At 43.9% G+C, this 21,985-nt stretch overlaps 2 protein-coding genes and 1 long non-coding RNA gene across 7 annotated transcripts in view; 2 read left to right on the top strand and 1 right to left on the bottom strand.

The window, feature by feature from the left end:
- Positions 1–609: 609 nt before the first annotated feature.
- On the top strand, positions 610–4,130 carry MYOD1 (myogenic differentiation 1). The gene is made up of 3 exons (XM_015630378.3): positions 610–1,319; positions 2,799–2,877; positions 3,442–4,130. The coding sequence occupies exons 1-3, from the start codon at positions 765–767 to the stop codon at positions 3,690–3,692; spliced, it is 885 nt and encodes a 294-aa protein (XP_015485864.1). The 5' UTR covers positions 610–764; the 3' UTR covers positions 3,693–4,130.
- Positions 2,411–20,637, bottom strand: LOC109022690. Its single transcript, XR_002001853.2, has 3 exons — positions 20,361–20,637; positions 20,085–20,170; positions 2,411–5,728 (listed from the first exon to the last, which is right to left on the bottom strand). It is a non-coding gene; the product is annotated as an uncharacterized LOC109022690 (long non-coding RNA).
- A 264-nt stretch (positions 20,638–20,901) lies between these two features.
- The window catches only part of KCNC1 (potassium voltage-gated channel subfamily C member 1), a 125,797-nt gene continuing 124,713 nt past the window's right edge, over positions 20,902–21,985 (top strand). For 2 of the 5 annotated variants that reach the window (XM_015629977.3, XM_015629981.3), the window contains exon 1: positions 20,907–21,982. In XM_015629977.3, the coding sequence (XP_015485463.1) occupies positions 21,413–21,982 (570 nt within the window). In that variant the 5' untranslated portion in view covers positions 20,907–21,412. Of the gene's footprint in view, positions 21,983–21,985 lie in introns of all 5 variants that reach the window. The other 3 variants (XM_015629980.3, XM_015629978.3, XM_015629979.3) reach the window with 3 other exon arrangements.

Genomic DNA, 21,985 nt, shown 5'->3' on the forward strand with positions numbered 1-21,985 from the left:
CTCCGCCTGTCCCCTCTGCCCCGCACCTCCCGGCTCTCCCCCTGTCCCCTCTGCCCCGCACCTCCCGGCTCTCCGCCTGTCCCCTCTGCCCTGCACCTCCCGGCTCTCCGTCTGTCCCGCTTCCCCGCCGTCCCGCACAGTCCCGCCTGCCCGCGGTGTCCCCTGGAGCCGCCCGACCCCACGAACGCCCCCGCAGTAATTTCCCGTGCGGCCGCAGGGCAGCGGACAGACCTGTCCAGGGGCTGGGGGCTTCTTCCCTGTGAGGAACCAGGGGAGCCGTCGCCGCTGTTCCCCGGGCAAGCGGCCGGTGGCACCCGGCACCTCTGGGCATCGGGGCGGCTGCTCTCCCTGGCGCGGCAGCAGGGTGGGCAGCGGAGAGAGAGAGAAGAAAAAAACAAACAAACAAAAAAAAAAACAACGGGGGAAATGTAGCCCTGCGCGCATCCGAGCGCCCGGGCTGCCGCTGCCCCAGCGGGACACCGCGGCCCCCCCGCCGCCCTGGCCCCCGACCCGCCCGGCCGCGCCCCCCGACCCGCCCCATCCCGACCCGCCGCGCCGGGGGGCTCGGCCATAAATACGGCCCCGAGTGGCGCTCCCAGACCGGCGCGGCTGGGGAGGGGTCGGGGCAGCAGCCAGCGCTGGTGGCCTCACCTGGTAGAGGCTGCGGGGGTCTCGGCTCCGCACAGCAGCCCGGTCGAAGGCCCCTCCGTTCTGAGCCCCCCGCTGTCCCCTCCGGCCCAGCCGCCGCCCCCTCTGCCGCCCCCATGGACTTACTGGGCCCCATGGAGATGACGGAGGGCTCCCTCTGCTCCTTCGCAGCGGCCGATGACTTCTACGATGATCCGTGCTTCAACACGTCGGACATGCACTTCTTCGAGGACCTGGACCCCCGGCTGGTGCACGTCGGGGGTCTGCTGAAGCCCGACGAGCACGCACACCACCACGGGCACCACCACGGGCACGAGGAGGAGCACGTCCGGGCGCCCAGCGGGCACCACCAGGCTGGCCGCTGCCTTCTGTGGGCCTGCAAGGCGTGCAAGAGGAAGACCACCAACGCCGACCGCCGTAAGGCCGCCACCATGAGGGAGCGCCGGCGGCTCAGCAAGGTCAACGAGGCTTTCGAGACCCTCAAGCGCTGCACCTCCACCAACCCCAACCAGCGCCTGCCCAAGGTGGAGATCCTGCGCAACGCCATCCGCTACATCGAGAGCCTGCAGGCCCTGCTGCGGGAGCAGGAGGATGCTTATTACCCGGTGCTGGAGCACTACAGCGGGGAATCGGACGCTTCCAGCCCCCGCTCCAACTGCTCCGACGGCATGGTGAGTGCCCCAGGGAGGATTCCCTGCCACCAAGGTGCCCTGGACGCTGTTGGTCCGAACCTGAGCAGGGCAGGTCACCTCTTCCTGCCCTTCCTGTAGCAGCTGCCTTCTGTACCTCCCCAGGCAGAAGACAAAGTCATTTCTCGTGCCTTGAGCACCCGCAGCAAAGGGAGGTGGGGTTCCCGCATGACAGGATCTTGGGGAAAGAAGAAGAATCTCTTACACGCTTTGTTCCCTGGGGTAAGAAGTTAGGCAGGTTCCCCATGTCCTGGAGGAGACAGGACAAAGCTGCTGGGGGAGGACTTTGGGAAGCTGCCTAGAATGGGCACCTGGAGGCATTGCGGGTGCTCCCATAGCTCCTGAGGTATCCCTGTTTCCATCTCCTGCTGTGTCATTACCTTTGTCTCTAAGGACAGCAGAGAGCAAGGACCCCCTACGACATGGTAGTTACACAGAGTAACTACTCTCTAAGTAAGTACTCTCTTGCTAAGAGTCTGGGTTTTGTTTTCTGACATTCATCATGATGGGGGGAGGGTCTAAGCAACAAGAATTGTTTTTCTTGATCCTTAAGAAAAAAATTCTCCGTTTCTCTTCTCACTCACTTCATCCCCTCCACAGATATTTACAAGCAATAGGAAGAAAAATCCAGGCTTTCAGTCCTGTTTGTACATTATGGGCATGGTAGGAGAAGGGTGGGTGCCAATGGGTGTCTCATCCCCACACCTTTTGGCTAGGGCTGTAGGTTCAGTCTCTGGTCTGACTCTGGGTTGAGGGGATGTGGTGACCAGAGTCCAGGACACCTCTCTGGATAGGCCATGAACTGCACTTTCAGACCAGAGATTACTTTTGTGCTCTGGTGGGGATAATAATTACTGAGTTGAGTATCTGCAATTATGAGATACTTAACAGATTGGAGAGATTTAAATGAACAATTCCTCTTTAAGATACAGCCTCTTTTAACAGAGGAATTTCATTGTGGATTAAAATACTGGAAACAAATATATTAGTCAATGTTCTAGAGCATTTTCTATACAAAATGGAAATGGGAAGAGAAACTGAAGGAAATACAAAGAGACAAGGTAGACAGAGGCTTTTAAAGAGGAATTCATGTTTAGAAAAATCTTCAAAACCTAAATTAAAAAGACATAATTCCCCTTTCAGTCTCCCTGTTATAAACTAAAGATACATGAAGGGCTGTATCTGATCAGAATGCTGGAAACCCTCATCTTAGCTGTAAAGCTGCAGCATTCAATGGCATGGTGGTAACTTTCCTGTGGTACAGCTGTTCCAAATAAAATATTTTGGGGTGGATCCCCTTCTAGCCAAGTCATGTTCTTCCTTACTCAAAGAATCTACAACTTGATGACATTTCAGCCAGGACTGGAATGACAGCACAGACCAGAGTCTGAAATACAAACTTAGATGGTTTCTGGGATTTGGGTAAGAGTCTGACCTCGCTTGGATTTCTCTCCTTCCCAGATGGAGTACAGCGGGCCTCCTTGCAGCTCTCGCAGAAGGAACAGCTATGACAGCAGCTACTACACAGAGTCCCCAAATGGTGAGTATGTGCCCTAACAGCGGCACCCGGACAGAGGCAGGCAGTGCAGCAGCTTTCCTGTGCCTGCTCCATGCCCAGCTGGGTTGAGAGAGGACCTGCCTTTCCAGACAGCAAGCCATTGCTGCTGGTAGAGGCACTGGATTTTCTCTAGGTGTATTTGCAAATACAGGGATGCGTTACAGCTGCATTTCCTATTTTGAAAATATAACAGTTGGATAGAAGTATGTTATTCTCTGCAACTAATTTCAGCATTTAACCATATTCTACATTAAGACTTCTTATTCTATCATTGATGCAAATTGGAGTAATTTATGATTGATTTCAAATCTGCTCTTCCCTTTCTATGAACTCAGTGAAGCCTTGGCTCCTCCCTGTCCCCAGAGCAGGGCTTCTTTTCCATTTTGAAATTACAATCTGTTTTCTGATAATTGGTGTCCTTCACCAATATTCATTTCCTCTGTGTCTTCACATGCTCATAAATATGTACTGCCCACTGATAATCTGATCTAATCTAAACTGTACTATCCACTTGATAATCTGAGTGCCTTTTTGTCTGTTTTTTAGATGCAAAGCATGGGAAGAGTTCTGTTGTTTCCAGTCTCGATTGCCTCTCAAGCATTGTAGAGAGGATTTCCACAGATAATTCCACATGCCCCATACTACCTTCAGTGGAAACTGTTGCTGAAGGGAGTCCCTGTTCCCCTCCAGAAGGAGTGAGTCTGAGTGATAGTGGAGCCCAAATTCCTTCCCCCACCAATTGCACCCCACTTCCCCAGGATAACAGCAGCAGCAACCCCATCTACCAAGTGCTATAAGGACCCCTCCAGCTGGACTGCACCAAAAACAATTTGCTCCGTTCGGCCTCGCTCAGTACCTGCTTTGTAAGGTTGAGAAGACTTCTTAAGACTTATTGTTCCAGTTTTAAAATATCACTGAAAATTCCTTCAACTATATAACTTTGCAAACCTGTATCACTTTGAAGTACACATAGTTATTTATTGGTTGTTAAACTAAAGTTATTTAATACGTCTACAGATAAAATTGTATACCATGAAACGGCCAATGTTTAATCTGGGCTGTGGGGAATAGGAAGTTGGCTCTTGAATGTGGAGGAAAATAGAAATCTACAGCAGTAGTGGCATGATAGATCCTTCCTATTACTCCTGTTCTGGCCAAAATAAGGTTGTGGACCATTTTTTATAAAATTTTTGTATAATTGTAAATAAGAGTTGCTTTCCAAAAAAAAAAAAAAACTGGTAAAAAAGAGAAAAATTAATAAATTTAAAAAAAAAGAAAAAAAACCCAAAACCTAAAACAAAAAAGGGGAAGAAATTAAAATATTTAATATTGCTTGGTTTGTTGTGTTTAACTTTATATATTTATATGATGTGGTTGCCAAGAATGTTTTCGACAGTATTCTAAATAAAGACCCTTATTTATAAAATCTGTGGTGTTATCTTGACTTTCATTAGGGCTTCTAGAATTACTAGTGCATTTAGGAGTGGTATTAGATCTCTGCCTTGGCAGGAAGAAGATATAGGCTCTGATTCAGCAAAGAAATCAAGAACATGCTTCAGTTGCACTACTTTGCATAAATATGCTGCTGACAAGGGGTCTCTTTTCTTCATTTTCTGTCATGGTCATTACTAAACCTAGACCTGAGCATCACAGGTCATTATTATAGGAATCAGTAAATAAGCATCTGTTTCTCATCCTGTCCCCAAAATTTACAATTACATTGTAGGACTTGATCTTACAAAGCTGTGTTGAAACTAAGAATCACAAAAAATTAGACTCTCTAAATTCCAGTGTAGCTACTGAAACTTAAAGTCATACAACACTATCTCACAAGAACAGGTACTGCATTTTTGGACAAACGTTCACATTTTTCATTCAAGTTCTATTTTTCAAGTGTTCATACCAGGTTCATGTGTTCTCAGATATTAGAAACTAATTGCAAAGGAGTTTTTGTCATAAAGTTCAAGTTATAGATCAGAGTTTTCCTCAAGTTCAAACTGGAATTTAAGCCAAAGATAGGCAGTTTTAATTTGGATTTGAACTTTATGCATCTCTGGCAGCACTGCTCCAGGGATTTACTTCTTGTTTAGAGCCTCTCTAAAAATAACCTTGTGGGCTCTGTTTCATTCAGTATCTATGTGTAACCTTGAAAGCTGGCTGTGCAACTGAAAAATGTTAAGCCCGAGCTGACTGTTGTTGGAAAGTAACAATCAGGGCATTTCTGTGCATCTGGACAAGAATAACCAGCAACTATAACCTGTTTCTTATCACATCCCTATGATTTATGGATTTTGTAAAAACATCACAGTAAAATAAAAACAAAAAACACACTGAAAACCAATCTAGGTATCATCATACTTTGCTGACAGTACAAAGAATACTTTGTACTCTCTGTTAGGTGACTATTATAGAGGAAGTTTGTGCAGCTCTTACCTCTTAAGCATGAAAAAGGAGGGAACAGCTAATTCCAGGGAATGTGTCCCACTCATGTATCATGTATGGCCTTGAAGATCAATGTTCTGTGGAGAGGAGAGGACCAAATTGCCATATGTTGAGCAGAGAAATGCAGTTGCTTCTCTTTCTTCCTGGGGTGGTCATGCTCCAAGCTTGGTGATTTATCCGAAGCCAGAGGGGCAGGGATGGTAGCAGCCATGGGTATTCCTTCCTCATCCATGAGCTTGTGGTCATGGTGGATGATAAATCAGTGTTGAGGCACAGGACCATTCCATGGAGCAGCCCAGGCTCCCACAGATCAGTGGAGACTCTGAGGCAGGACTGGCCACTCAGCATCTTCATCAAAGTCCAACTTTGTAAAGGTCTCCCATTGATTTCCCTGTGGGCAGAAAACATTAAGACTGAGTTTACCCCTTTCATTTTCCCATTAAAAATAAAAATCAAACTAATTTGAGAATGTGATAATTTATACTAATATGAATCAGGAGCGTGTCTGCTAAGGTTAGAAAAATAGCCCAGGTTAGTTGGAAGCCTGTATGCCTTGGGAAAGCTAAGGAGAGACAGGTGTCTCACAAATCAGGACCTAACATTATCAATATAGTTTTCATTGCCTTCAGCAAACAATTGGGCCCACAATGCAAAAGATCAAAAAAAATGCCCCTGTTAAATACTAAGGATCTTTTAATCCCCATAATTCGAGTCCAGTAAAAATATCCATTTTACTGCCATTAAATGAGGCTCTGGACATGCTGTTAGCACACAGTTCCTTGCCCGCCTTGCTTGCAGCCCACTTCTGAGGGACACAATGGGGTACCCAGCTGTAGGGCTGGCATGGCGGAGTGGGCACAGGGCACTTGTGCTCAACAACGTACACACAGTTCCATGTGAAGTCATGTATATTGCATTTCACTGATTTATTTTAGCCACCCGAGTTTCCACATACTGATGTTAATGTTACAACAGAGAACAGGCATTTAGCACATCCCAAAATAGATGGATGGATGATGAAGAAAAAACATTCATAGGTTTCCTATGCAAAGCCCATCTTTCTCCCATTGATGTCAGTGAGAAAAGTTCACTGGAGTAAGGCCAAAGGGCACCAGCACTGATAAATACGTGTTTAGGTTACAAATATATTTATTTTTTTACTTTGATAAGAAAACTTATTCCTCTGTGCCATTTCTTTCTGTTTATTTCTAAGGTAATAAATATATTTAAAACAAAGTCCTGTGCATCAAGAGGACAGCATGTGACTGATAGAAATATGTCCCAGTCTATGAGTAAATATTTTGAAGCCAGTAATATTTAGATTCAGAGCTTTAGTTTAGTTCTGACACAGCCAAGGAGCATATGCAAGACTGAGCCAACATTTACAAACTTTGGTTCTTAAACTGGGCTTGTAAAGATGAATTTAGGCACTTAGGGTTGATCCTACAAGACAAAGTACAGCCTACCTTGGTCTACAGAAACACTCCAGCACAGGCTCTGAACACACACTGATAGTCTGGAAGTTTGTATCACACAGGTTCCAGTTCAATATGATGTTTCCTAAGTAACACTGCCTTTGAAGGGAAGGTCATACAGATACAAACAAATAAAGCAAAGTAGCTGTCTTCAAACACAAGGTAAGTGTGTATTTTAGGAATGTTTGATTTGATTTGGTAACTTAAGAAAGTGCTGCATGACAAGCCCAGTAATACTGGTTTATCTCATTCAAATCACTGCTATGGAAAAAGCAAAGAGGAAGAAATTTATACCTCACTTACATATACTAAATGCTCCAATTTTACATTTCATCAGATCAATTTGCACATATAAGAATGAAGATAATCTTTTTCCTACTTTCAATATTTCACAATAAATTGCAATAAAATTGCTGGGTTTTCAAATAACAGTGTTAAACACCATTTCCTGCATTATCATAGCAATACTGCTACAGAAGTATTTGACATACTGAACACTCAATTTCAGGTGAAAGATATATGACCTATTCCTGATATATTTTTTCCCCTTAAAAAGATTTTATTATCTGTATCCAAATATATTAAAGAGACATTAAATTGGCAGTTGCTTCATACCAGATGCTGCTCTTCTAAATGACTTCATTTTCAACTCAAGATAAAGACCTTAAAAAAAATCCTTGGAAGTGGATGGAAAAACAGTTTTCATTTTATATCTTATATTTTACAGAGATATTTGAAAGGTTGAGAGTGTGCAGAGGGCCAAAACTGCTATCTTCAGAAGAAGTACATACAAAATAAGCAAGAAAATGTTTGTAGCTCATACTCATTAATTTTAATGAATTAATTAATATTTCCTTTTTGTTTACAGATTTCCTTGAAATCAATAGGAATATTTCCAGCTTCAGGAGGAATATTTTCAGACTACTGCACATAGTACTGTGTGGGATAGTGTTCACATAGCGGTGCAAAGCCAGGACAAACTCCCTGCTGTGACCCTTTACTTGTGCTCTGGTCACTGACCCATTTCTGTCACAACACTTTCAGATGTGCCGATCCCCCTGAGCACAACCCTCTGAACAAGCTGCCAGGCTTTAGTGCTCACCTGATCTTGAAAATACAAACCAGAAACTGCCCCCATAATAGTGCTGAAAGCCTACAACCATTCCTAAATGAGTGGCTGACATGGAGCCTGTGATAGCAGGAGATGGTATGGAGGTCATTTCACATAACTTGCATGTGGCAATCTTGGCTTTGCAGGCAGTAGGTAAAAAAGGCCTTTGTAGAGTCAGAGTGCAAATCTCTGACAGCACAACCTGGAGATCATCTTGGGAGGCACATCCAAGAATCTCATTAAACACTATTTACTATCAGCTCACCCTCCCTCAGCCTTTCAAATCACTGGTTTTCTAGTAAAACTGTTGAACAGCCATGACCTCCTCTGCTTGATGGATGCAGCATGCTCCCTTCTCAACAGGGTTGTTGCACAACTGGGAATGTCATTAAGTGAAGACCTTTCAATATCTGACATTTCAGGGCTAACAAGGGAGGGGATTGTCCCTAGCATAATACAGAAGAGCTGTCAGATAGTCCTTTCCCTCACAGGACCTAGCAGGAATTAGAAATATGTCTGATAAAAAGCCACTTGGGCCAGTACAAGGAACCCAGAAATTTCCCTGTGGACCCAGAAACCTACCTGTTTTATACACAGACACTTCTGAACTACCTTAACATTGTAAGCTAAAGGTGAAAACTGACTTATCCTGTAACCATAGGGTGATAGAAAAACCTCAGGGGTTTCCCAATAATATATTAAACATGGCACTGAACTCACATTTTCTTCCTACAACACCAATAACTTTTACCATACACAGACATCATAATGCCATCAACAAGTGTGCTATTTTATGTAATGAATATTCAGTGAATAACCTCACATTAATCAACAGGGAGGAAAATACTGTAATTATTTATTAAAAATTTACTAAAAATTCTAACAGACAATAACCCACTTAATGATGCAATTTTGTTTGTTTTGTTGGTTGGGTCTTTTTGGGAGTCAGATTCACTCAGAAGTCTGTCTCAGCACAGTTATCTAGTGCTGTATGTCCATGGCAGTAGAAGGTGGTCTCCCCATCTCCACAGTCCTCCCTAACCCACCTGAAATGACATTGAGCCTTTTCTGGTCCAACAGCCACATCTGCTGGGAAAAATTTAAACTGCGTTTCTTCCTGAAATCATTGCTTGGTGAATTCCATGTTCTGTTTCATCATCTTTCTATAATGTAAGGTTTATTGGTGCAGAAACAGCAAAAAAAATTCAGTCTTCAGTCAGCACATTAGTTACATCAAGGAAAATATACTGGAAAAAAAAAATTATTTCCTGCCATGAACCTTCTACAGAAACAGAGAGAAAAAATTGGAAGAATAGTAGGTTGGTTGGGTTTTGGCTTTTTTATTGCTAGACAAATGTTGTGGCACCATTCTATTTTTCTTTTTTTTAAGTGAAAAAAAAAAGACAAAAGGAGGGAGAAAATGTAAGGTCTTTGAAGGCATTGAATGGCCTGTGCTGAGAGCAGTCATCCTCGGGGAGACAGGCTGCTTGCCAAGATGCACAGGAACTGCAGATGACAGCAGGATCACAATGAGATTCCCTGGTGACAAAGTCCCTCAGTAGGGCATAAATCTTGGTCACCTGACCAAGGGAGGTGATTTTTCCCTTTACTCTGCTCTGATGAGACCCCATCTGGAGCTGTGCATCCAGGTCCTCAGCATAGAAGGGATATTGATCTGTTGGAGCAAGTCCAGAGGAGGCCACCAAGATGACCAGAGGGACAGAGCACCTCTCCTACAAGGAAAGGCTGAGAGAGTTGGAACTGTTTAGCCTGGAAAAGAGAAGGCCTTAGGGTGCCCTTCCAGTACCTGAAGGGAAAATACAAGAAAGATTAAGGAGACTGTTTAAAAGACCATGTAGTTACAGCACAAGGGGGAAAGACTTCAGACTGAAAGAGAGTAGGTTTAGGTTAGATATTAGGAAGAAGCTCTTTACTGTGAGGTTGGTGAGGCACTGGAACAGGTTGCCCAGAGAAGCTGTGCATGCCCCATCCCTAGCAGTGTTCAAGGCCAGGTTGCCTGGAGCTCTGAGCAGCCTGGGATAGTGAGAGGTGTCCTTTTCCATAGCAGAGGGGTTGGAATGAGATGATCTTGAAAGTCCTTTCCAATGCAAACCATTCTATATTTCATTTATACTTCGACCACACAACATTCCTTTTTTTCACATCGATGCTCTGCTTCTGAATCCTAAACCAAATAAAGCAATACCTTTTTGCACTGAATTTTTTTACTTGTTTTTATGGCATCTGTGGGTTTCCTGAGGTGGCAGCCTAGACAATCCACATTTGAGAGCTGCTGCTTGCTGCAGCGTGAAAGTGCATTACTGAACCAACAAGCAGCGTGTAGGTTTTTCTCCAGGCCACCGGAGGGCAGCCTTTCCATGAAAAACAGGACTTTGACATCTTTGTTTTTAGTGCACACGTTCCCTTTTTTCTCCCCTAAACTCTCACATCTAACTCTTTCTCAGCTCAGGCAGGGAGTGTCATTTCACACCGTGACAGCTGAAATCAATCAGCCGATTTCCTACCCAGTGTAAATTCATCAGTCTGGCTGGCAGTGGACACAGTGTATCGGTACTCTTATCTGTTCAGATTATTACAGCAAGTACAAGTTCATGGTTTGAGTTTGGATGCTCAAAGATGCACTTTTACAGAAAAACTACAGGCTTTTGTGTCTATATGGCAAGGCATCCCTATGTGAGGCCTGAAGTTCGGGATGAAGACCATGACAGAGCAAAGCATTTATGCAACAGCTTGTAAAGGGAGAACAGTTCTTCATCCAGGGCACGTAATGCTCTCATTACACATCGAATGCCATAGAAATACAAATTCATGCAAGGGGGTTCATGTGTCACACATGTTCCTTTGTACAGGACAGTCCGCACTCTCATCCCTTTGTTCCCTTAGGAAAGAAAGTGTGGTATGTGCTAGGCACACATGCTCTACTCTCTCAAAGCCTGTCCTCTACAGAACTACACACTTGAAACAGCTTGCAGTTGAAAGCCAGCTGCACAAAATGTAGTCCCAAACATGCCTTTCAAAAGCTTCACAAATGCCAATTACATTAAGCGATATGAAAAAAAGCAAGCGAGTAATGTGCCTAATTAACAAAGCTAGAGATGGAGCCAGCCACTTGGTTTGAAGTACTTCCAAGAGAGATGTTAAATGCAATGGTCAGAGCAACTCTGGAAGAAATAAATTAACATGCTGGGATAATATTTCAAGCTCTGTGGGAGTAAAAACTGTGTGTGGTAAGGGGAAACAAAGGTAAAAATATCACAGGGTGCTATTCTGTTTGATTGTTTGCCAAGGACACTTTAGTTTTTGCCATTTATTATTCTTCATAGTATGCTCGAAATTATGCAAGAAGACATAAAAGTGTCAGCATTACGTCACTGGCCTTCCTAAATTTATCTTTTACCCACCTGTTAAATCTCAGCTCAAGGTCAAGAGAAAAATCATTTTGAGTGAATGGACTATGAGATAGACACATTCATGAAAAATATCTTAGTAGGGTTCTTTCATCTTTAGTATTATCTGTAACCACATCTCAAAAGATTCCCCACACCATAGGACAAAAGTGGGGTTTTTTAAATGGTCCTCATAAATAAAGACTGACAGCTGCCTAGCTCCAAATCTTAGGTATCTGTGGTTGGGAAAGCTCAGGCCATCACAAACTCTTGAGTTCCAGCAAGTATCGTGGCTTGAATCCATTCCAGTACTCATCTGTTGGCAGCTGTTTCCATCTGCTCCTTCTTGAACCATTCTGCTCAGTCCCTAGGGAAGAGCAGGAAGACTGTCACGCAATGAACTTGCTTGTTGTGAGCTGGCTGCTCATGTTTTACCCAAATCTGTCATCTCACCTCATCTGCTCTCTGGCCTTTTTTTGCCATAAGAATTCTGAGTTCTGCTGTGCATCTTAGGGGGGAAAAGAAACCCCAAACAAACTATTCCTCAAATGTGATTGCCAAAACATTATTCCTTCCTTTAAGTACAAATAATTCTTATGAACAAGAGATACAGAAAAGATTGATCAGATCACCTAGTCCTAACAGCTGAATCACACAATGATACCTGCATGTATGTTTTGCAGCTAAAAGTGTCTGAGATACCTTCACTTTGTGATGAGGGAAGGTAGATGCCCTTTAAGCACTCCATGACCATTACCTGTGGCCTTTTTTTGTTCGGTTTGGTGGTAGAATACACAATGGAGAAAGAAAAAAAATATAAATTCTATTTTAGGCATGAGTGTTTATGTTTCCAGACTTGCAGCTGAGCCTTTAGGAACTTTGGTTGACTGAGCAAATGTCTGTGCACATTAACACAACTCTCTTAATTTGTCCCATTGCTATTTTATGTACTTGTTAACTTGGTATCTACACATTAATATTAATTGGCTAGAATAAGCAAAATATTTTATTTTTTCTTAACCAAGATAATTAGTTTTATATTTTCAGCTTGGAAAGTTTTAATTCATACTTTGATATATTGTCTCTAGCCTGATTTCCAACTGGACCAAATCCCCCCAGATTTCTTGGGCCTTCAAAACTTTCAGGTGTACCTGAAAATCCAAACTTTTTTTAAGAAATGTTTTTATTATTTCAGTCCCAACCTGTATCTTATTGCAATCCTGTACCTGAAAGTATATCCTTAAACATAAGCAGCATTCTGCAGATCCTATTCAGCCTAGGGTTAGGAGGGGAGAAATAGTCAATAAGAGAAGCAATACAACAGAATATGGAAACAAAGCTGAAGAAGATTCCATTAGTAACACAATGCAATCATCTGGATTTTGACCTAATCAGAAGTATAGATATTTGTGGATATACTGGTCAAAATACCTCCTAAGGACTTTACAAGCATAAACTCAGGAAAACCAAGAGTAATTTCACTGAATTCCCCTGTCACCTTTTCTGTGGTGCTCCGTCCTTTGCAGCATGCGTCTGTCTTCTTGGATTATGCAATGGTCAAACTGGGCCACACAAGCACAGCACTTGTATGAAGACCTTTCTATATAATGATAGCTGGCTTCTCAAGGGGCTTGGCATGATAAAGCAGATAAGCATATAAGCATGTGGGCATCTTTGCCCACATCCCGAATTACTACCACACAAGCGATCATTTCCTTCACTTTTTAACAGGTAGGATAAGCTGGAGAACAATTTCAGAAGAAACTGTAGAAATCTATTGCATTTTTTATTACAGTTAGAAATTTTTCAAAGGAAAAAAAAGGTTTTTGTTATAGATTTGATAATAAATCTATTTTGTATTGGACACTGCTTTTTCTCATTCCTTCACAGGAAAGCCGATAAACATGCTATTATAGGCTGTCTTAGGATGAGAATCCATCCTAGAAGAACAGAAAGGTCCAATTTTATATGAGAATGGAGCATTTCTGAAGGAAGACTTAACTCTGATTTCTTGCAGGCCAACTCTGAATATCTTGTCCCACTGTGATCTTTCTCTGCTTCCTCATTATTTCCCAATTGCTTCTACTGCTGGACTACCTAGAGGCAAAGACTACGACTGCAAAACCTGGCAGAACCCACAGATGAATCAGACTGAATCAGTAAACAATGACTGAAAGTGCAGCGTCATGGGAACATGCATATCAATCACTGTGCCTCAAACAAAACCATTTAAATATAAACCTGCTGCAAATCTTGACAGGAATTACAGCCACAGTGTGGAGGGCTGATGTAATCCTATTGCACGAGAATTCCTACAGAAGTCTTCCCCAGGTCCTAGAAATTCTGGGTAGAGCATATTCCTGCTCCCTGGAGTGCAGAGACTGTTCAATATGGTGTGTCCCAGAAGGGAAAGGCAGAGGACAAGCTAATAGAGGTGCCATCCCTTCACTACTGCCCTTCTTCTAGCTCTCAACACTTCATTTAACTGGAACAAAAGGCTGGTATTAATGCTAAGGTATAGGCCCAGGCATGAGACAGGATAAAGAAACCTGCATTCCCAGCAGCTAGTCCAAGATTTGGGACAAAACATGGATTTTGCTTTCCATTTACTCACATTTATATTGTATAAATCCTGGCTCTTGACAAAAGAAATCCAGCAGATTTCATCTTTAGTGCCAACTATTTAACTAGCATCACTGGAACCATTATACTTTATATCTCTTCATATGCAGCATTCAAATAATTACTTCAACAGGATTAAATGTCATATTTCATGGGACCAGCTGCATAAATATTTACAAAGCTAGGGAACAGAAAAGACATCTCAGAGTTATTGATTCATGTCAAATATTGAGAAGCTGGGTTAATCAAGGGATTTAAGCAATGCTTTAAACCTTTGAGTCAGAATTGTTGAGATTTATTTAAACTGCTCTTACCTTTCAACATCTAAAGTTTTACAAATCGTTTATAACAATAAAGACTTGCAGGCCATTTTCCCATCTGTTTGCCCGAGGACATTTCGGTTACTATTGTGAACACAGAGTATGCTGAAGAAGTAATAGCAGCTGTGAAAAGTGAATCATTCAACTAAAATTAAGTTTTCATTTAAGTAAAAAAAAAAAAGTTTTAATTATTTTGTTGTATTGGAGAAATAGTCAGCTGTTGGTTAAGTACATACATTTTAAAAAATGGAGCATATTCCATACTCCTTAGTCAGAAACAGATCCTGGTTTGTTTTTTGCTTTTTTTTGGTGGTTAAATGAAAAAGATGCACTTGCAGCACTGAGAGCTGCATGCTTTTTCAAGAAAAGACTAGCACCTCCTGTTCTGTATTCTGTATATAGTAGTTGTGAAATACATATGTCTGTATCTATGTGTTTGTGTCTGTTGCTATGTTCATGCACCTGCAAATTGGCTGAGATCTTAAAAACGTAATGACAGCATTAGTAGGGTTTTTTCCAGAAAAGGCTGACTAGGCCAGTCTGAGAAAGTCAAGGACCTTCTAGGACTCCCCAGAACAAATTAACTAATAAAATAAAGCCAAGTCCCTGGCCTTTTCTGAAACTCTAGCTATAGGACATGGTAAATGGTTCCAACCTATGTGTGCTCTTTTGGCAATGCAGATTCAGAGCCCTCAGGATGACTGACCTCAGCTCGTAGTAACGAGTTTCGATAAGGGTTTTTTTGTTATGTGCTGACAGGAAACTTCCAATTGTGTAAGCTCAATTTTCCTCATCACCAGCTGGTTTTTTGCTGGATCACACCTAGATCAGCAGGAAGAAGACAAGGGACAAATCCTTCCATAGCTCCACATTGTAATAAAGTAGCACATTAGCTGTATGCCTAATTTCAGATGCTTAAAGCAGATTTTTCTGTGATTTAGCCTCAAGATTTCTTGAGGAACAATTATTTCTGTCTTAGGGAATGTCTCATCAAAGACAAATCCTAACACTTTTACTACAGCCTTGACTTGAGGATGTGCTCCAAGAGAAGCCCAGTGCCTCACCCAGGCTAGATTTAAGAACCCAGGGTGAGACAGATAACTCAGCAGTTTTTTTTCAGTGCTTATTGCCCTTTTTTGTCAGGAAGGTGCAATCTTCTCTTTCCTTGCAGATAAGACAGTTTGGAAATCTCCCCAGTCCTTTCAGCAAGCACTAGAACACCACTTCCACCACCTCACCTTACTCATGGGCACCATCTCCATAACTGTATCCTGCTCAGTTTCATCTCCCATAAATTTTCAGCAAAACCAAATGGATTCAAGTGGGAGTTTCTCTTAGTTAATGGAATGGGTAAAGACCAAAGATGATCTCTAACATGTCACAATATTACTTCCATTTTTTTTCCAGAGCAGCTTCCATTTATCTCACGGTTTGCTGCACACTTTCTGAAGGATCCCAAAGGAATTTTCAAATCAAAAAGAACCTTCACTCAGCAGTGTCAGCCCAGTAGAAATGGATGAACAAGTGCAACTCATCAGGTAGAGCATGGCAAATGCTTCTCAGCTCAAAACAAAGCCATGCAACAGCTGGAAAACATGGAAGGCAATGAAGTACATATTCAAGTAAAACTGAATTAATTAAGAATAAAAAATCCAGCTATAAAAGTGCAGGAACAAGAATTTAGCCATAACTTCTGCTGCTCTGATTACTCTCATTAAAAGAAAAATGACTTCTCTGCATCAGGCTTTGAGCTACATTTCTCTTCAGACATGCAGCATCTCTATGACTCCTTCACTCGACATCAAGCACCAACCCACAATTTTTTTCTCCATTCTCATTCTTTCTATGAAAGGCTTTCATCCAATTAATGACAATTCAGAGGGGTAAATCTAGCCTTTCAGAAAAGTAATAACATCTATGCAATTGCAGCTGCTTTATTTTTAAATGATTTTCAAGGACAAAGTAAGTACATTGCAAGCTGAAGTGCATCACAGCTTTCCATCTGAAGACCTCAAACCAAATGATTTACAAGGATCAATGCTAACAGAGCAATTCACAGCATGATGTAATCTAAAACTGATAAAGAACTGCACTGAAATACTGTTGAGTTGTCATGAATTTAATACAAGAGAGCACAGGATGAATTATAGCATTCAAGCATTACAAACCTGGTCTTCCAACCCTAGCTGCCTTTTCTTTTGAGATTGTAACTCTTACAAATAATTCTCTTAGCCTCCTCCAGCTTTAAAACATTTTGAATGTACTCTCTAGTTATATTCACAGTTGTGCACAAAGTCACAGGTTCGCTCAACATCTCCTTTGCTCTTCATATTGTTACAATGGGTCATTCTTTTTCTTTGAAGACAAACTGACTGATGGAGTCAGAGCTAGGCTTACATTTCAGGGGTGGGAGCTTCTTCAGCTGTCACCATTGTTGGTATCCTCACTAGAAACCTCAGTGAAGGAAGAGGCTATAGAGCAGTGCAAAATCACATACTCTTGATACACTAGTAAAGCACCAAAGCATAGAGCAAAGCTTCCTGGCATGCATTTCTGTGCCTATACAGCACTGGGATTCAGATCTGTCAATCCAGCATCTTCAGTAAGTGGCAAAATATCTTCATACCATAATGAAAACAATGAAATAAAATTTTAGAAAAAGATTAAAATTTCACTTCAAATTAATGAGTTACTAAGTTTAGGAGTATTAGGGAATATATGCTCAGTCATCTCCCACACTGAGAAGAAAGCTCCTTTGGAGTTAGACAGAAATCACTGCAGTTTTCAGCTAAAGAAGTAGAGGGGGGGGGATTAAAAAAAGAATAGCATGTGATCCCACTAGTTGTTTTTTTTAGATTTTTTTTTTTTTTTTAGTTTGTAGACAGAATTTAGACCTCTGTCTGAAAGACAACCTACCTTTTCTTGTATATAATTACCCTGGGGATGCTGAAGTATAGGGCAACAAAGGTGATCCCAGTACACCAGATACAGAGGGGAAAGAAGGACTTACTCTTCCTGTGTCATCAGAACAGTGAGAAGACCTAACACCAGTGACAAAATTAGTAAACAGATCCACGCTCTAACTCAGCTACACAGTAGATTTGAAACTAAAATATATCTATGGCTTAAAGTTATTCTTCCCCTATCACCACTAAAACTTTTGAGTTAGGAGAACAGCTAAAATGATACATAGGCCAACAGGACTGCTCGAAGTGCACACATACTCTCCTGAGTAGTACGTGTGCCACAAGGCAGACCTTCAGAGAGACCTTTCTAAACTCTGCAACTTATTTTCCTCACTTATGCCAGATTTTGGTCAGCTCCAGCTCAATGCAGATGATCATCAAAATCTCTCACCTGTTACTAGAATCAGTTAAGGGGGGGGGAAAAAAAAAAAAAAGCATTATCAGGGTGAATGGCTTTTAACGCATTTAAAAATTTTGTGATAACACCACCTGTAGCTGCTGCTGCTATACCATAACCCTTTTCCAAACAGACTGTGAACTGTTTGGATAACCTATCAACTCTGTGCTTCCCACAGAGGTCTCCCAACATTATTAAAGCTGGTTTAGTTATTTTTAACATGTAAAACTTAGTAAGATTAATTAATAGGTTAATTTAAAATGACAAGTAGTATCACAGAAAAGCTAGACAACTTGTGGACTTACACATCTACATTCACATTAAGTCCTCCTTAAAGATATCAAATGTAAACCAGATGTTTAAAAATTTAAACATGTCAAACATAAACTAAAATAGAATCCAGTTATAATATTGTTATTTTCATGGAACTAGGAGGATAGAAGTGCCACTGCCAAGTTTGAGAGTAGTCATAATTCCATAGGAAGTTTTTGTCTGCAAACTGGAACTTGGAAAATTAGATCATTTGGTTTGTCTATCATAGTCCAAACATTTCTAATTATATAAAACTATTTTTTAAAATGAAACTAGAATTTTATATTGCTATATGGCAAGCTGAAAGCAAAACTTTGCTCAGACACAGCAGCTGCTACAAATCTATCTTAAAACTTCCATTTCATGCAAACCAGCAGCCACCTATGCAGTGTTATCAACTATGGCTAATTAAATGAATGTGAATCATGCTATAATCTACCATGCAAAGCAAACTCTTTGTGCCTTAATATGCAGTTATTTTGTGCCATAATCCTTGAAATAAAGATATTATTTTTGAACAATTTCCCTCTCAAGCTTCTATGTAAATTTCAAACATGATGTTTTCTTTCATTTTCCACATGAAAATAATGTCTAAACTTACATTCCAATTTGTATTTCTAAAAGACCTTCTATTTCAGCAGCTATCTTGTTCCAGATCTCACAAGCTCCCACTTGTCCATCAGTCTCTAAGTTGGGGCCCTCTTTCATGTCTTTTGAAACATCCAATTCTTCTGTTTCTACCAATGCTTCTTCATCAATTACAGCTTTAGTAACCTCAAAGAAATCTTGCAGGTCACTTAAGCATGGCCTCCCCATCTGAGTCCATGAAAACTCTCTTCAAACAATCTTTCTAGCTTTTAACATGTACTCCCAGATGACTTTTAAGGTCCTGCACCACCCTCTTTCAGTTTCCCAGACAAGAAGGGAAACCCAAGCAAGGGAAGCTGCTCAATATCCCTTTCATCCCCACTGTCACTTTAGATCCTAACACTGAAATTCCTCAAGAGGAATCACTCACTGCAGGTAAGGTATCACAGAAGGCAGGAGCTAATGAACGGGGAAAGAGTCTTTACAGTTGTGGATGTGACCAGAAGGACCCACCAGCCTAGGGTTCATAGGGCCTTAACATCTTTCTTGGGTCACTTGCCCTTCGCAGCTTTCGTTAGCTCTTGGAATCCACCCTACAGTTCTTTCCCCTTGGTCCCCTGATCTATTATTATAAAAAATAGGCATTTACTATGTTTTAAAAGCATTTTCGCATGTATAATTTCTGTCAGTGAGTCAACATCCTCTTTTCCTTTCTTAATGCCAGGCTTGGGTTCACAGCCCTCTTTTCCCTCTGTGTCCTCTGGCTGGCAATTCTCAAGGATTTTAGATAGTGTTTCTGTACTTGTGATTCTCAGATTCTCCCTCTGTCATCAACCTTTCTGCCTCTGTTCAGTCCCAGTGCTGAAGCTGCTGTCTGGCATCTCTTCCTCGAGATTTTTTCACCAGTTTATGCTAGCTAAAGTGCCGAGTTGCCTTGATTTAGCCTCACTTTCTCCTTTCTCATTCATAGATGATACAAATGCCTTACTCCCATTCTTGCTGTCTTCCCTCCCTTTTCCCAAGAGTCACATACAAATAGCACCAGGTCTCAGGCCTTCCCTCTACCCCATCAGCTTAAAGAGCAGTCTGTTACTATTTTCACAGACAAATCTGCTGGTCAGACCTCCTTGGAACATCTCACCACAGCTAGTGCAAAGTTTTCTTCTCTGCATCCCAACCGTGCAACATTCTTTGCAAGGAATTTGCAGGTGACCTCCTCTCACAAACCTGAGCATACCAATTGTTCCTTGACAAGGACAAGCCTTCCACTTGTTCTTCACCTGCTGTTCCCACACATCTGAATTTCAGTCATACTTTGAATTCAACTAACTGCATTCCCCATGTCTGTCCTCTTCTGTTGAGCATCGAGTTGTCCCTACCACTTTTACACTCCAGCAGCATTCCCTAACTATGTACCTTCCAACTTGGTATATTTCACCATGGCATGGCCTCAATCCACAAAGGCTCAGCTCTCCAGGCTCTCCCATAAGCCCATTCCTCCTGTGTCACTAACAGCAAGTAAAACAAAGTACAGAACACATCTACATACCTCTCTTACTTCCCTTCCACACAACGTCTTCCCGCTGTTCTTCAAGTTCTTTGTAAGACAGGAACTGGGGGTTTTTTGAAACTTCCCTTGTCATTATTTGTGGATCAATGAAAATTTTAAAAAAAGAATAAAAAACACAAACACAAATTACAACTTCCTACCAACACAGATGTTAGGAAAAAAACCAAGTGAACAGCGGGAAAAGATGGAGAAGCAGTGTAGGCGTATGGGACAAAGTAAAAGCACAGCGGGACAGGAAGGGATAACCGTGCATACCCCTGGTCATGAGGAAAGAAATTCACGCCTGGGAAGGTCTTGCATTCTGCCCTTCAGCCAGTCCGGTTCAGGCAGGACGAACACAGCCGTGAGTCACGTCAATGGTGCTCTAGAGGGTCACTCGGAGCCGAGGGGCAGCACCGGGACACCCACCGCTCCCGAATGGGACCCCCGGCGTGACCACCGCGCGGCTGCGGGCAGGGGAGCGGGGCGGGAGGGCGCTCTCCCCGAGCGGCGGCTGCTGGAGCGGGCAGCCTGTCCCGGCAGCGGCGGGGGAGCGGCGGGTGCGGGGGGCGCGGCCCGCGCTAGGACCCGGGCGGGAGCGGCGCCTGCGCGGCGGTGCCCGGCGGCGGGCGGCTGCACCGAGCGGCTCGGCGGCGGCGGCGGCAGCGGGAGGAGCAGCGGGAGGAGCAGCGGCAGCGCCGCGGGTCCCGCCGCCCGCACCGGCAAGCGCTCGACCCGGGCCGGCCGGGCGCAGGGGCGGAGGCGGCGGGAGCGCGGCGCTGTCCCTTCAGCACCGGCAGCGCCCCCCGCCCCGCACCGCCGGGAGGGGCGCGGGCACAGCCCCGCGTTCTCCGCGGGGACTGCAGCCAGCACCGGCGCCCCGCAGCCCCGCGCACCTGTGGGCAGCGCCGGTGCCGTGATTTTTCTCCCCCCCCCACTCCCCTCCTTTTTTTTTTTTTTTTTTTTTTTTTTCCCTTGTGCTTTTGGCCACGTCCAACCAGGGAAAGGCCCTCCCCCTCCGGCACCGCAGCGCCCGCGCTCCCGGAGCATGGCCCCCCCTGCCCCTGCCCCTCCGCCGCGGCTGCAGCTGCCGCGGACCCCGAGCGTCTGACTCCAGACGGAGGCGGCGCAGCGCCGGGAGCCACCGCCACCGGCATCGCCTCGGAGCGGCCCCGGGGGAGCGGGGCTGGCCGGGGCCCCTCGCCCCCGCGGGCCCGGAGCGAGGCTCGGCTTAGGCACCGACTGCCGCCGAGCAGCCGTCCCCTGACGGGCTTGCTGCCTGCCGTGCTTGCTTGGATGAGTCTGCGACATGCCTAATAAGAGACGAGATGGGCCAGGGCGACGAGAGCGACCGCATTGTGATCAACGTGGGAGGGACTAGGCACCAGACTTACCGCAGCACCCTGCGCACCCTGCCCGGCACGCGGCTGGCCTGGATCGCTGAGCCCGATGCCCACAGCCACTTTGACTATGACCCCCGCACGGATGAGTTTTTCTTTGACCGGCACCCGGGCGTCTTCGCCCACATCCTGAATTACTACCGCACTGGCAAACTGCACTGCCCCGCGGACGTGTGCGGGCCCCTGTATGAGGAGGAGCTGGCCTTCTGGGGCATCGATGAGACCGATGTGGAGCCCTGCTGTTGGATGACCTACCGGCAGCACCGCGACGCCGAAGAGGCTCTGGACAGCTTTGGTGGGGCGCCCCTGGATAGCAGTGCTGAGGACGGAGACATAGATGGCACCGGAGACTCTGGTGATGGTGAAGATGAGCTGGAGATGACAAAACGCCTAGCACTTAGTGACTCCCCAGATGGCAGGTCTGGGGGCTTCTGGAGACGGTGGCAGCCCCGCATCTGGGCACTCTTTGAGGATCCCTACTCCTCCAGATATGCAAGGGTA

The sequence above is a fragment of the Parus major genome, chromosome 5, assembly GCF_001522545.3.
Source record: "Parus major isolate Abel chromosome 5, Parus_major1.1, whole genome shotgun sequence".
Taxonomy (NCBI): domain Eukaryota; kingdom Metazoa; phylum Chordata; class Aves; order Passeriformes; family Paridae; genus Parus; species Parus major.